Here is a 15,620-nt window from a genome sequence, read left to right as displayed (position 1 = left end):
GTATAGGCATTTAAAGAAAAGGATAAGTTAGGGAAGTGAGAAGTTCTAAAATGCTTCCTCTTTGGAAAACGTAATGTGTGGGTATTTTCTACTCATTTGTAGCTAGAAAGGGATGAAGGGTAAGCTTTCTAGGGGCTATTAGGATTGCTCTATGAGATCTCGGCCTGGGTGGGGAGTTCCCTTGCCCCTTCCTGCGGACCCCTGTGGTCATCCTGACAAAAACTGAGTACATATTAGAAATATATTCAATATTGTTGGCCATCCTTCTATCCCCTACTATCCAAATCCCCCACGTTCCTAGATAGACAGTTCCTAAGCTCCTTATGAGAGACACATTTCTTGGGTATGTCTTTTGTGATGTTAGGATTCAGCCATCTGAAAAGCAAAAATCCCAGGAATGGCAACATTAAGTTCTTTATTAGCCAAAACCTAGATATGAGTATATTTAAATAAACAGCTGTTTTGACAGGTCATCAAAATAGAGCACCTTGGGAATGAAGAACAAGGTAGATTTCTGAAAGGGACTAGAGAGGGAAAGGAAGATGCCAGAGGTGGAGGGAAGGGAGCTGTAAGGAAAGCTAGAAGCACCAAAGGAAATTTCCTTTCTACCTTGACTTATTGAGAATCATGTAACTTCTGAAAAGAGGACAATCTGAATTTTAATGCCTTCTCCACCAAGTTACCTACCATCTCAATGACTTCATTTTCTCAAAGACTTAGAATACCAAAACCTGTTCTACAGAATTTTGGCAAGAATTTGAGCAAACAGCAGAGAGTTGGGCAAATTATAGACACTGAGCATGTGTTAGCTTGTTTTTCCCATCTGCCTTGTCTTGCCCTCCATGGTTTCAAAGTCAGCTTTTCGATTATCCATCAGATCTATAGATTCAACTATGCCACTGTCAGACAAGCTTTAAACAGAAGCCTCTAATGGAAATTTATTTTTTTTTCATGAGAAGGAAAGAATACACCTAGGAAGATTTCCCAAATACAACAGAATCCCCTAGGAATCTCTCTCACACTGTTGCAGTCAGCAGCCCTGTTGGCTTCGTCCTATTATCAGTGCTGTGACCTCTCCCTCTCAGGCCTCAGTGGCCAAGAACAAGAATAGCCTGGTCAAAGTTATGGCTGACTGACTTGACAGATGTGAGTTCCCAGAGGTGGGTAGAATCAACACCTAGTCAATTTGAAATTTTCAAGGGTCACTAGGTTATCTGGATACCTCACATTGGAGGCTGGTGTTTGCAGTGACCTCCTCCCCCACTCCTCACACAGAGACTCGTCTACTTGAACTGAACCAAAGGTGTTTGGGGGAAAAAGGCCCAGTTTTTGGCTGGTGGTCCTAGTCTGCTATGGCACTGATGAATCCCGTTAAAGGTCAAAATAGTCACTGACTGCACTGTTATTCAAATGCACTAGCATCCTTCAGTGTGGCTTCATTTATAAGGAAGAAAGTTAGAATTTTGAGGGATGACTAGTTCTATTTGCTTTCTCTCTCTTCCTTACACAGACTCATAGACAAGTGCTCAAAGCCTCAACGGCTCCCAAGTGCCTTCTAATGGGTTCATTCTGTGGCTAGTATTTCTTCCTGGCTTATGGCAAACCTGGACAACTTCACTTATTGCAGAATGACCCCCTTACCACAGACAAATTGAAACAGATTTTTTAAATTTTTTATTTTAATCATTGTTCAAGTACAGTTTTCTCCCAATTTTTTTAAAGATGTAAACATAAGCCATGAAGACTAACCAATCTCATACCCCATCATACCCTTTTTCAGATGGCCGATTCAAGTGCATCAGAGACCATCCTGTTTTTAAAAACACCAGGAACTAGAAAAGAACCTAAGTCTTCTTAAATAATCTGTTTGGGCTTCTGATCTTTATTGGAAAGTTGTGTTTTCTCCTGCTAATGCTTTGACTAGTATCTTGAAATGATGTGTACACCGAAGAAGAATTTTCAAGAGTGTATGAGAGTCAAATGTGAGAGTCACATTTGCAGAGATGATTGAAAGCTCAGGGGGACAAGAACACTTGCAACACAGACCCATGACATTTACAAATTATCCCTTATCTCATCCTGCTCTCCTCCTTCAGCCTCCTTGCAAGGGGCCTGTTTCTGATTACCTGAAACAGAAAGAAAGTCATCCACCGAGGTGATGTCATCCACGGCCTCTGTCAGCACTCGGACCTGCTTCTCCCACTGGTCTTTGAAGACATCCATGTTGTCCTGAGCAACTTTGCTCTGTGGCCGGGCAGCCAGGGTGAGAGCCGCATTGATGACCTATTTGTTAGAAACAGTCCAAGGATATATTGAGAACCCTCTCCAAAATACCATCTTGAAACCCCAAACCATGTAGCTTCTTCAGATAAGTGGGTTATCAGTGTTCAGAAGGACAATCAAAAACAGGAATGATAAAGTAGGTCATCAACTACCACTGGTTTTTGTTGCTTTGCTTCTCTTTTAAGATACAGTAATTAGCATCAGGTTTCAGAAAGTGTTTACTGGACAAGTCCTGTTTACTTATCATAGACATGGTGGAAGTATAACTCTTATTCTACATGTGCAAGCTTATAATTTAGTTGAGACAAGGTAAATAGGCATGGACTATTTAAATAACAGCCTGCAACAAGTAAAAAAAAAAAAAAACAATATGAGAAGAGATAATAATTGCCACAGTGATTCTGAAGGGACTGAAATAGTTAGGTTTTCTCTCTCTCTCTCTCCCTCTCCTCTCCCTCTCCTCTCCCTCTCCTCTCCCTCTCCTCTCCTCTCCTCTCTTCTCCTCTCTTCTCTTCTCTCTCTCTCTCTCTCCCTCTCTCTCTCCCTCTTTCTCTCTTTTTGATAAAGGCAGAACTTGAAACAGCCCATAGAGGTTCAGTGGCACATTCTAGTGAGAGGAAAGAGGGCAAGGCAAGGAAAAGAGTGACATGAGGACTGTAGTGTGAAAGGTCCTGAGTATGAAGTCACCAACCAGTTTTTGAAATGAAGTGAATAAAGCTTACCTGGGGACACAGGCTGTCAATCTGGGTGGCTGCCATTCGAACTAATTTCACCCCTTCTTCATTGTTGGAGATGGAACAGGCCAAATTGGCAACCTGTGTTGAAGAATATTTGAGTGAAAATTACATGGAAGCAAAGAAAAAGGGTACTGTTGTGTGGCCTTGCACCTTCTCTGGAGAGTGACACATCCAGGAGAATTCTTTCACAAATAAGATTAGGGTACCCTTCAATATTGAATCAAACATTACTAGTTTTAATACTAACTTAGGCACCTCTTCCAGAATAGGGTGTGAATAACAAATTATTGCTTCAGGATGCTCATGCACACACAATAATGTATTTTAACTGTGTTGATTTGAACTGTTGTCTGCTATGGCTGCCTGATTCTGTAACTTGAGCCCTATTAGACTCATCATTGAGTGCAGAACAGTGTGATTTGGGCCAAATAAGTATTAAATTATAATCTCTAGGATACGTTACAGGCAATGCTTTGAATTTAAAAGAGACTCATAATAAGCTGAAAATCAGTGTGCTCTAACCTAAAGGAACTCAGAGCTGCCTGTCAGAGTCTATCAGGAAGATGCCAGTCCACAATAGCCAACTCCAATGTTTTCAGGAGCTGCATGGGTCTGAGAAATGTGTAGAAGAGACTGGTATAATCCATAGGTAGCAGTGGAGCATGGGGCAAATTAGAACATGCAGGTCTAGTATAAAGACACTCAAATTTCATATTTTTAACACATGACACCAACCAAAGCAGCTGAACAGTATTAAGATCCCAGGTCAAGCATTTCAATTTGTATTATCCCTTTTCTTCAAGGAATGAAAATTGGTAATACAAGGTCAAATTGATTGGCCAAGATCAACAGCACACAAAGCCACCATTAAAATACTGACCAGTCCCATCAAGCTAGTGTAAACAGGACAGGAGGATGGGAATTAGAGAGAGCAAAGGAGAAGAGAAGGGGTGCCAACCACGCTTGGGAGCAGTAGGGCAAGTAGAACAAGTGATTAGCAGAGAGACAATCCTTGGGAACCCCTGGCCACCTGCCCTGTTGTATGTGGTTCACTTCTGCTCAAAACCATGCTTTCCTACCATGCCTTAATGCCCTGGGAGATTACACTGCATTACACATGTGCAGAGTTCCTAATGTGAAAGAAATCTTAAGCAGTGGGAAGCAGTGGGGAAAGCACAGAACTGGAGATCATTTGGAGGACCATCGCTTGTCAGCAAAAGGAGATGTGTAGATGGTAATAGTAGAAATACTTTCAAATCCTACTTTAATAAATCATTAGTCCAAACAATCCTGTTTGTAAGCTTTTAAGGATATAAGTCTATTACAGTGAGTATACATAGTACTATGAGAGACCAAAGGCTGAGTTCCAAACTTACCATGTAATTTCTTATATTTAATACTTCACCTTTGATTCTTCAGATAGTCTTTACCATTTTACTTAGTTTTCAGAATAAATGTGTGAGAAAGACAAATACATCTTGATACTAAATGCCCAGGGGTATGAGGTTCCTTGAAGTCAGGACAAGAACTGATAAAACAGAGTCTCAATTTATTTTTGTTATATCATATTGTCTCCACTTTACATTTTATTTATATTTGTTATATTTATTCTAGTGTGCTTTATATTCCAAAAACTAGATAAATAATTGGTGCTTAATATGTGTTTATTGATTTAAAAATAGCTTTTCATATTTTTTACTGAATAGAGTGATTTGTAATACATCATGGATTAAAGATACTCCCAAAGATAAAGTTAAATTCCTCCTTTAATTTGTCTAAAAATATTTCATATTACCTTCTAGCAGATGTTTACCAATACTATGGTGCTAAACAAGGTCCCTACATTCTGCTCCATTATTTGACTCCAGAATACTGTGTTTCCTGTTCATGGTGGTGTGAAAAAAAATCAGGATGCTATAGTGAATTTCCAGAAAAATATATGTATTTAATATAAAATTCTATGATTTAATCTTCAATTAAATTCTTCCTATTTTTGCTATTGAACAGCCATTCTGTTTATAAAATAATTTCAGGGAATTATTTTGTTTGTTCTTTATCAGCATTGCTTGGTGTGTAAGAGAGACTTGAGGTCACACTTTTGCACCACAATGAACAATTACTAACAAGTCTGGCATGATCTATATAGCAACAACATGAAAACTCAGAAATAATCCAAGAACAAGGTCTTGGGTAATATTTTGGTAAGAAGAGGGAAGAAATACCCATAGTCTCAATGAAATAGTGACTCTAGGCCCCATATTTAATGGCTGTTGACATAAAAATACACATAATTAAGAGAGAGTGAGAGAACCAAATTTGTATATCTTGATGGAAGGACATAATACCACTTATAAAATGTTTTTACCAAAACCCTGGAAATTATCAGCCTTTGATCATTTCTGAATTTATAGAAAATTCAAAAGACAAAGAAACATGTAAAATGAAACCACATACATGCAATCATGAAAATCCTGATGATGATAAACTATTAGAAAAAAGTCAGAACCAAAAGTGTTGTTTTTTAAGGGTTTTTTTTTTTTGTTCCTGAATACAACAAATAAACTATAATACACACATCCAGAAATATGCAAAAAATAATTATAAAAATAAAAGTGCATTGTGAAACAAAGTAAATTTTAAGTATTGACTAAATATATGATGATATTAAGGAGTGCACTGATTTTCAGTTATTTTTTAAGTGTCTGTGTCTTTTAGAGATAAATATTGAGGTCCTTATGGATGAAATGATATATTTGTTTGTTTGTTTTTTTACATTTATCTAGGCTAGGGAAAATGAGTGAACTATAAAAGAAAACAGGTTGACCAGTAGTTGATAATTATTGAAGCTGGGTGACAGTATATAATGGATTATTATATGTGCTCTACTTTGGCTTGAAATTTTTCATAATGAAATAATTCTAAAAAAAAACATAGCAACCACAATCTATTATATCACCAGCTCTGATGAAACATTCTTATACATGTAAGACTCTCAAAGGGGCACAGAATAAGTCAAGTAGCAACCCGAGTATTGTTTGCAGTTAAGGCTTGCAAACAACAAAAGAGTACCAGCCTAAGCATGGAAGAGCAATACGATGACTGGACTGTAAGTCACAGAGGTGGCTTACCCACAGAGTCACACCAGACCTCAGTCTCCTGTTTGTGCTGACTGCAGGTCTCCAGGAAGAAGCTAAACCTGGGAGCTTAAGGGCTGAGAAGAACTGGGCTCTTCTGTGAGGAAGATGCCAATCAATGAATTCTACATGGTTATATGGAATTTTGGGGCTGTTTTGAAATGTTTCTTCATCCTTTGTTCAAATAAATTCTATTACGTCTGAAATCTAGTGTGGGAACATCACTGACCAACAGAATCTTAGTAAGGGGCCACAGCACTAGCAACACTTAGCAAAATGTAAAGAGCTGGCAACTCCCCATAGTTCTTCTATTACTTTTATTCTCTTTAATTTAAAGATCCACAAATTCTAATGTCTGGCAGCCTCCACTCTGCAATACACTCCTGCTCTTTAAGTCCACTTAAAATCAAAATTTTATTTACCTTATATTGTACTCAAGAACATTCTGAAAATATTCCCAATACTATGCTAAGGATTTCACTATCTCAAAAGGCAGGCTTGTATATTTTAAATTGGTCATGGATTCAATCCAAATTCCTACCTTCCTTATTCTGCTTTGGCTTGCCTTTCTCCTTCCCACTAGACATTGGTACCATAATGACTCTGCATATGGTCTCATATATTGTGACTTCTAGAACTCTGGCAGCAAACATTACATTTCAGTCTCGAGGCAGCTCCCAGACAATAATGCAGCTTGAAGTGTCAGTTGACAATTCAACACCAGCCCAAGACTAGTGCACACAGTAGGTACTTAAGAATTGTTTAACTGCTTGTTCTTCATAGCTCTTATGTTATAATATCAGAAACTGTGATAAAAAGTCCTATTTTTTAAATCACAACATTTTCTCCTTAAGAAATAGTTTTAGCATGATAATTTTCCTAATGCAGGGAGAAGGGGAAGGGAATGGTATACTAGAATTATTAGACATTTGAAAAAGATTAATAGCAATAACAAAGTAGACAACAGGCCATTAGTAGGTTTGAGTTACTTGATTGCAAGCCAAATGATGTTGAGCAGCATGGTTAAATTTAATAGATTTTGAACTTGCTTGCATCTACCAAGCAAGTAATATTTATAGGCTAGCTCTGGTCTCTTATTTCCCCATTCTTGAATTGTTTACAACTTAGCTGAGTCAACAAGAGTCATTTGACCTTTCTAGAGGCTTAGAAAACAAAGTCTATCATTAACTATTAAATGTTGGGCTATTTTGATTGATTTGGGATTTCTGAAAGTGACAAGGTCTATGAATAAAGTTGGCACAGCTCCTTGGTGAACTAATTGTACCAAATTCACGTTGATCTTTTATGGAAGGAAGACCCTCCCCAACCACACACACGACACACATGCATATAACTTCTGAGAGCATAATGAATTTGGAGCAATAGAAACTTCAAAGACTGGGCCAAGTCTCTGTATCTGACTTACTGCCTTAAAAATGGTTATCTTGAAGAAAAGAAAGAAGCTTAGTAGTCATCACTAAATTGTGTGTTGTTGACTGCAAGAACTGAATAGGTTCAGAAAAAGTACCTCTGGATGGGAATCAGTAAACACATGGAGGATTATGAAATCCATTTTACAATATTTTTTTCTAATTGTTTGATTAGCACAACTTTCTGGATACTCAAAAATTATGACATTTTCTGCTTTTCTAGAGGTGCATCATGTAATTAAGTAAAGCAAACAATACTATTGGTAAGATTAGAAAGACTTACACCAGCAAGGAAGCCTGATGCTGATTCAAGAAAACAGCTGTCTCCTTGAACTAAATTTGTACTGCAACCAAATGTATATTAATATTCCCTAGTGTTTAACAATCACCTCAGCAGACCAAAAAGCAGGTATAGAGAGTCCAGGGACATGGGCGAGAGAGTTAAAGTGGACAAATTCAGAAACATGTGAAATCCTCATGAAAATATATTGTGACCACTTAAAATGCAAGATGTTTTTAATCACAAAAATATCCTGCATAGCTCAAAGTTCAAGATGAGTAGCTATCACAACTGTGAAATTTGGTTTTCTGTGGATATCGCTACAGAAAGCAGCTTCATTTAAAAAATGCCATAGTCTTGTTTGAGTGCCTATAATAAAAGCCAAAATGCCTGGAAGGCTTAGCTTTAATTAGACATTACTAATAAAGAATTTAACTCCAAAGTGATACGAGGTGCATTAGAAAGACCAGAATGTTTTCTTCTTTTCTGGATGCCCTAGAAGTCAAATTACTTTTTTTAAATACGTGTAATTCTGTTCAGTTTTAGATTCCAGTGCGTATTTGATGCATTCAATCCCCAAACACTCCATCATTTCATTAACTTTTACAGCTTTAGGTGTCATATTGGTGTTTTAAGAATACACTATTGAAGTAAATCAGAATAGTAATTCTGAGGTTTACTAAGTACTTGTTCCTCATGTTAATATTTCATTATCATCATAAATTTGAGAATAGAATGAACAAACTTACCATTAAAAGGGAATTTATGGAATTTCCAGACACTGCAGTCACATGGCCATATAAAAGCATAAAGGAAGAGATGAGGGCACAAACCACACACACTGTCACTCTCTGTAACATTCATGGCAATGAAGGATGCTATGGTCTCAATCTGAAGATTTATTTAGTTATCTGCACTGATAGGATTAGCACATAAAAGGGCATTAATATATTTGTGCCTATCTTGTCTAGAATTGTAAGGGTCCTATAGAATATGCCTCATGTGTTACTGATGGGATTTTACAATCCAGTGAAAGGTGAAATGATACACTTCCCTGAAATATTTGAGAGGCAAGACAGAAGCAGTTGATATGAAGACAGAGATTTGACCTTAAGATGATACTGGACTTCCACAAAGCCAATCCTAGAAAAGACCTAATGACCACCCTCACAACTTGATATGAGGAAAGCCCCAATGATCTGGCCACCCCAGATTATGTTAGCAGCAGTATCTCTTCCTGGTTGGGGTATTTTGTTTTATATGTTTGTTTGTTTGTTTTTACTATAGTACAGCAGAGTGTTATAATTGTTCTATTTCCTTTTTTATTCAATTTATTGCAGTGACATTGGTATATATATGAGATATATATATATATACATATATATATATCTCATATATAATACATGTTTCAGGTGTACAATTCTGTAATATATCATCAGTATATTGTATTGTATCTTCACCACCCCGAGTCATGTCTCTTTCCATCACCATTTATCCCCCACTCCCATTTCCCTCCTAACTGAGGTATTTTGGAATCTTTTATGATTTAGCTGCCTTAGAAGGAGACAAGTTTATCAACCTGATTACCGGTAACTGGGTTTCTCAAAAACAGGAGACAACAGGGATGATTTGATAAGGGAGGGACAGCTCAGTAGAGGTTGGCAGCTGGGGCAGCATGAAATCCCAGGGACAGAAGGAAATGAGAAACACTGTTTCATGCTTCCATTTTAAATGACTTCTGTAAAGCATCTGATGCTTATAATTATTCTATATACTTAAATTTTTTTAGAATCATATAATGGTGAGAGCCTGGGCTTTAGAGTCGGGCAGCTAAGGTTTACATCTCGACTCTTATCCTTGCCATCAAGCATGTTGCATTAGTGATATGAGCCTCAATTTCCTCAACTATAAAACATAAATATAAAATAACAGAGTGGTGATAAGGTTGAAATAAAAAATGGACAGAGTGCTTAACCCAACACCCAGTAAGAAGTTGACAGATGTTATCTTTATATTGTGAAAGGTCACTATGAAAGTTAAGAAATATTTTAATGACAGTACCCCAACACTGATGTATGTACTCATCTATTCAAATTCTGATTCCTAGAATGTGACATACACAGAGGTAATCAAATATTTTTGTATTTTCTCAAGAAGTTTATATTTTGGTGAAATTAAGCAAGTGCATTTTTGAAGTTCATATTGTAGAACTTCAGACAAAGAAAATAAAGCAGAAGCAGTGAGGAAGCAGAAGTAGAGGGAAGTCTAAGTGATCACTTGCACAGTTGATCCTTCAGTTATATATAATTTTTATACAGTTCCAATCTCAGAGTGTATTTTTTGTCACTGTTTAATCTCTTACATCACAGATATTTCTCGATTCTTTATATAGTTGTAATTATTTTTGTAATATTTGATTAAGATTCCTAAAAATTTTTGCTTTATGTGTTCAGTTAATTTTCTGTTTGCATACACTTAAAGAAGTCTCTGACATTTGCCCTTCCCCAAAACAAAGTTATGTACATCCTTAAGCATCCACTTTTGGCTCCTGTCAGAAGCGTGCTTTCTGGGTCAGGGAAACTGGTTGTGTTGTGGCCCTAATTTACATATGGCCATAATGCCTGCTGAAAGGTCCCCAGCAATGAGTGAACTGCTAATTCTCCAGTGTCACCAGCATTATATCCCATACTCCTCAACACTATTCCTCCTTGTCTTCTCAGCAACCACATCAATCTCAACATCTTTCCAACCTTCATTCTACAAACCGCAAGTGGAAATCAGGATTGCTAAAAAGTCACCTCATGTTTCCTCAGCTAGACTGTGAATTCTTGCAGGATAGAAGTCTTCACTATCTACTACAAGTACTCAATTCCAATTTTTTTATTTTGCTGAATCTCACAAATTCTATTCATCCTGTATAAAGTAGAGCACCATTAACTTGTCATAACTTAATCACTCCTAGAAGGATTCTGAGTTCTATGATCTAGAATTGGGAGCAAGTATATGTTCTATGTACCATGCTTTTTGGAGTTTATCATCAAATCAGCATTCAGCAGCTAATACTAAATGAACCTTACACAACATCTGCCACATGGTGCTATGAAGCAATTTCTTCCTAGTCCCACCAGGCTTCCTAACCTTGCCAGTACTTACATACCTATGAGAACACAAATCTTCATTCCTTAGGGCCCCTCAGGGATGCAGAACTGCTCTTCTGCCTGTGCTCTTAGGTACACACACACTACTAGCAAATACTGTTTGCATACCTCTGCCAAAATTAAAGTGATCAGTCTGCCTTGGTGACTTTAATAGAGGTAATCACCAGTTCACATTCATGAACAAATTAATGCACTTGCTTCACAGCTGAATCACTCAGCATAAATCTATACCCTTCTTATATAAAAACCTCAGTGGCTTAAAATAATGCAATAAAGTACCACCTAATGCTTTCTTGATGCCTGTTCATCAATAATGTGTGGTTGTGTGGAAAAGATAGGAGAGACTTGGCATGTGTTATCTAGAATCATGCAACAAATGCAATGCCCTTTTAGTTACTATTGGCATCCTAGGATTTTGTTTTACCCACCCTTTCACTGAACAACTGAATTATTACCCTCTACTATTACTTGGTTTCTCAGGGTCCCATGTAAGTGAAACATTAGTTGACTTTCACATATGTGAGATGAATATAGACCCACTGCATATTGGTGGGCTCAGAGCTCCAGGTTGTATCTCTAGCAGTGGAGAAGGGCCATACCATACCATCAGTGCTTGACTTTTACCAGAAGCCAAGGATTGTTTGCAGAATATCTGCATACCTAAGTGCAGGTGTTCTCTGTTGCCTGGTCTCATCTATTTCAAGCTGATAAGCAGAAGCATGGAGTCAAGGCCATAACTACAGTGTGAAGGGACGATAACCATCCGAGCCAATATTATTTATATCTAACCTCAGGCTCCTTTGTACAGAATTCCAAATTGATAAGGATGACAGTAAGAAGTCCCCCCATATTTTCTCCTTTATGTCTGTGGTTTTTGTTATTGTTGTTTGGGGTGGGGGGGTAATAGAGGTAGATACCTCCACCAAGTAACCTTTGTGCAACCAGCTAAGGTTCAATTCAAAGTCCACAAATCTTGAAGACTGGCCAATAAGAACAGATTTCTTTGCTAAGGTTCTTCAGGGTTACTGCCTACACCACTGGCAGCTACTTACCACATACTAATGCATTATTCCTTATTTAGGACTCTCTTGGTGGTTACGTGCAGATAGATAAGTATTTACATAATTAGAAATACATATATATATACACACACACAGGGTGGGGCAAGAGTAGGCTTACAGTTTTGAGTACATGAAAGTTTATTCTGGTATTATTAATTTTTAATTATTGTATTCTTTCCCACACAAACAACCATAAATCTACCTTTGCCTCACCCTGTATAGATATTGTGCATGTTCAATTAAATTTCAACCTCCTTGAAATATGGTGGTTTTGTTCATCCTTGTGGCCCCTATGGCTCCATACAAGAGCTTGCACATAGAAGATATAATTTTGGTCCCTGGATGTTTTCTGATCTCCTGCACGTACCTCCGTTGAGTCATCCGCCCTCTTGTAACGGCTTAGCCAGCAAGGTATGTTAACTGATTAGTCCAAGTAACTATTCACTAAGGTAATATTTCTCCTCCCAGAGAAAAATCATATATTCTAATATATTCCTCCTAACATAACATCTTATATTGTAAAAACTTTGGGCCCCTAGGGGAGCCATGGGGGAAATATGCAGGGACAGCAATCTTTCTTTAAGCTCTGTCATCTTTATCTAAAAATTCTTTTGTCTTTTTTCCTCTGATCACCTGATTGTGTGAATAAAATCTTATTGCAGCACATTTTTTCCCATTCACTTGCAAATTGTCTATGGTTGCATTTGCACAACAAGGGCACAGTTGAGTAGATGCACCAGAGACCACAGGACTCACAGCTTCAGGTTCTCCTTTGCCTAACACATAGGGAGGTTTTCCCCCAGCTATCTAACATTATTAGCCCAGTGAGTACACATACCCTCTCACCTTCTCATCCCAGCAGATTTTTGCTTGCCTGTGTTTTGAAGGACACAGTCAGAAGATGCCTCATTTCATTGATAACCAAGTCTTCTACAAATCTCTACCAAACTGGAGACTCCCCTGTTGAGTGCCCTGCACCCCCTTTTTTCCACAGGCCACAAGCCCCTATGTAAGCCTGCAAATATGCCAGTGTCTTGCTCAGGTCTGATCTAACACAATTCCATGATGTTAGAATAGAACAGCATGGTGTCAGAGGGTTAGCCCCAGAGTTACTCCATGTCACCTGGGAACCATCTCTAAAAGGGCCCTGACACATGGAACCCCTTTTCTCCCATGTGACTTTCAAGTAGCCACCTCCACCTTGTTAGGCAACAGAGGCAGCCATCACACTACAGAACCTTGCCCAGGCTTGGACCCCAGGTGCATCCTGGTTTTATCTGCAGGCCCTCAGGAGACCAGGGCCAGCTCTAGATGGAAGCAGCAGCTGTGCTTGCAAAAGCACATGTCAACTTTCAGCCAAGGTTGTGTTCATAACCAATGCTCCCAGGAATAGGCGAGGCCCATAATACCCTTCAAATGTGCCACAGCTTGGCAACTTTCTGCAGAACTGTCTTGCTATCATCCTTAGTGGTTCAGTTTTTTTCCCTAGCTGAATTAGTCATCTGGGTGAATGGCCTGTTTGCCTGACCTTTCAGTCTGCTGTGTAAAAAACAAACAAACAAAAAAAACCAAGCCTGAAGATAGCATTCTGACTAACAGTCCCTGAGAAGAGCAAGGAATGAAGAAATTCTGGGCATCTTGCTTCTCTTCAGCTTTGTAATCCCCAGGCTGTTTATGTAACTGTGGGCTTTGGCCTCAAGGAAGTTCAGTATTGTTTTTCTTTAGGATCCAAGTTTAGCAAGCATAGTTGTTTTGGGAGCATCAGTAATATTGTGTGTGCACATAGAGCAAGGGAGACAGAAAAAAGAGGCCTATGAAGATATTTGGGGCTTATCATCAATGTAAATGCTCTCTCTTAGGTAAGTACGCAATAATTAATTATAACACTGCCCAAGGCCTAAGTAATTTTTTACCTTTTAAAGGTCTTAAAACCTATTATTTCACAACAGAATATATTATGTATACAGATAAAAATGTACATATTAACTGCCATTTTTAGTGAGGAAATATGATTAACAAGCTATGCCCATGAGCCAAATGTGGCCACTTGCTTGTTTTTGTATGGTCTTCAAGCAAAAAAAAAAAAAAAAGTTTACGCATTGGTTAAATTTGGTTAAAATACATGCAGAAAAGTATGTGACACCCTATATTATGTGGCCCACAAACCCTAAGATATTTACTATTCTTTATAATAAAGTCTAACCCCTCTAATATGCTGTAAATATGTTGCATTTATCTGTTGTAAATATGCAGATGTCGTGGTATTTGTTTGCTTGTGGACCAGAATGGAAGTTGTTACAGCTGCTCCAGTCCTGGAATTCTTTGCTTCTGTTCAATGAAGCCCTCTGTACTAATATCATTTCCCAATCTCTTCTCTGATAATGTTCATCAAAGGCAAGGACCCTTCACATTCCTTGCACATTTATATTTATTTATTTATTTACATTTATATTAAACCATATTATATCATTTATCATTTCACCAGATTTAGCTCTTCCAAAAATCCAGTCTGTCCTCCAGGACTAAAGAACAGCTAAGTTTGAGAATGGTCCAAAGAATATGCCCAAGACTTTAAAGAGAATTCACAAAGAAGTGCAAAAAAAGCATGTTAGAAGCACTAGTTCTAGAATATGGGCAAAACTCCCAATGGGTCTACTTTGAAGAAAACAGAACTCTTCTGGATGAATATGTTCTATGTGGGGGTTGTACCTTGTATGTGCCAGGACCCATTAGATCTATAATAATGTCTGAAGAAAGGGATCCAACTCACTGGTTTACATGGAGAGAATATGGGATAGAGCTTTAATACTCAAAGCATTGTCCATAGGCCGGTGGGGGAGCTATCACAGCTGGGGTGGGAGGGTGGTGAGTTAGAAAGCCAGAATCTCAGGTCTTTCCCAGACCTTCTGAATCACAGTCCACATTTTACAGAATCCTCAGGTTGATTCTCAGAGCCATTACAATATAAAAAGTATTGGCATAATGCAACTCACATGAGATATAAAACTGGACCAGTGTGCTACTTGGGCAAGTAAGTTATTCTGTTTAAGTTGTCATGTCATCCTCTATAAAAGTGTTCAGATGCCTAACTTTCATGGGAAGGATAAATTATTGTAAGGTGTCAAGCAAATAAGTGTTCTCCAAAAGGCTGGCTCCTGTATATGATTATGTGAGCCACTATAATACAGTAATACTAAAACAAAGTGAGAAAAGTCATTTGATGACAAATGTTTAGCAATTTAGTCTGTTTTCTGAAAATGATTTGACACTGGCTATAGGAAGTCAATGACTAACTGATATGAGAACATAATGCAGAACTCAGAAGGGCTTTTAGAAGTCCTCTAATACAATGGTTCTAGCCTTGGCTGCATATTCTAAACACCTGAAGTATTAAAAAACAACAAAAAAAAATACCAACACACAGGCTTGACCTGAGATGCTGGAGTAGGACTTGCCCATCAGTAGATTTTTATTTTTAAATTTCACTGGATGATTCAAGTGTCTAGCCAAGGTTGAAAACCATTGATCAAATCCCAG

General features: G+C 38.0%; 1 protein-coding gene across 3 annotated transcripts in view; it reads right to left on the bottom strand.

Annotated features, from left to right (window-relative positions):
- The window catches only part of CTNNA2 (catenin alpha 2), a 1,115,426-nt gene that overhangs the window by 106,831 nt on the left and 992,975 nt on the right, over nt 1-15,620 (bottom strand). For all 3 annotated transcript variants that reach the window (XM_036028216.1, XM_036028217.1, XM_028515274.2), the window contains exons 10-11: nt 3,006-3,098; nt 2,127-2,283 (exon numbers count right to left, since the gene is read on the bottom strand). In XM_036028216.1, coding sequence (XP_035884109.1) covers nt 2,127-2,283; nt 3,006-3,098 — 250 coding nt within the window. The remainder of the gene's footprint in view (nt 1-2,126; nt 2,284-3,005; nt 3,099-15,620) is intronic.

This window comes from Phyllostomus discolor, chromosome 6 (assembly GCF_004126475.2).
Source record: "Phyllostomus discolor isolate MPI-MPIP mPhyDis1 chromosome 6, mPhyDis1.pri.v3, whole genome shotgun sequence".
NCBI lineage: Eukaryota > Metazoa > Chordata > Mammalia > Chiroptera > Phyllostomidae > Phyllostomus > Phyllostomus discolor.
This window is presented reverse-complemented; position numbering and strand designations above follow the sequence as displayed.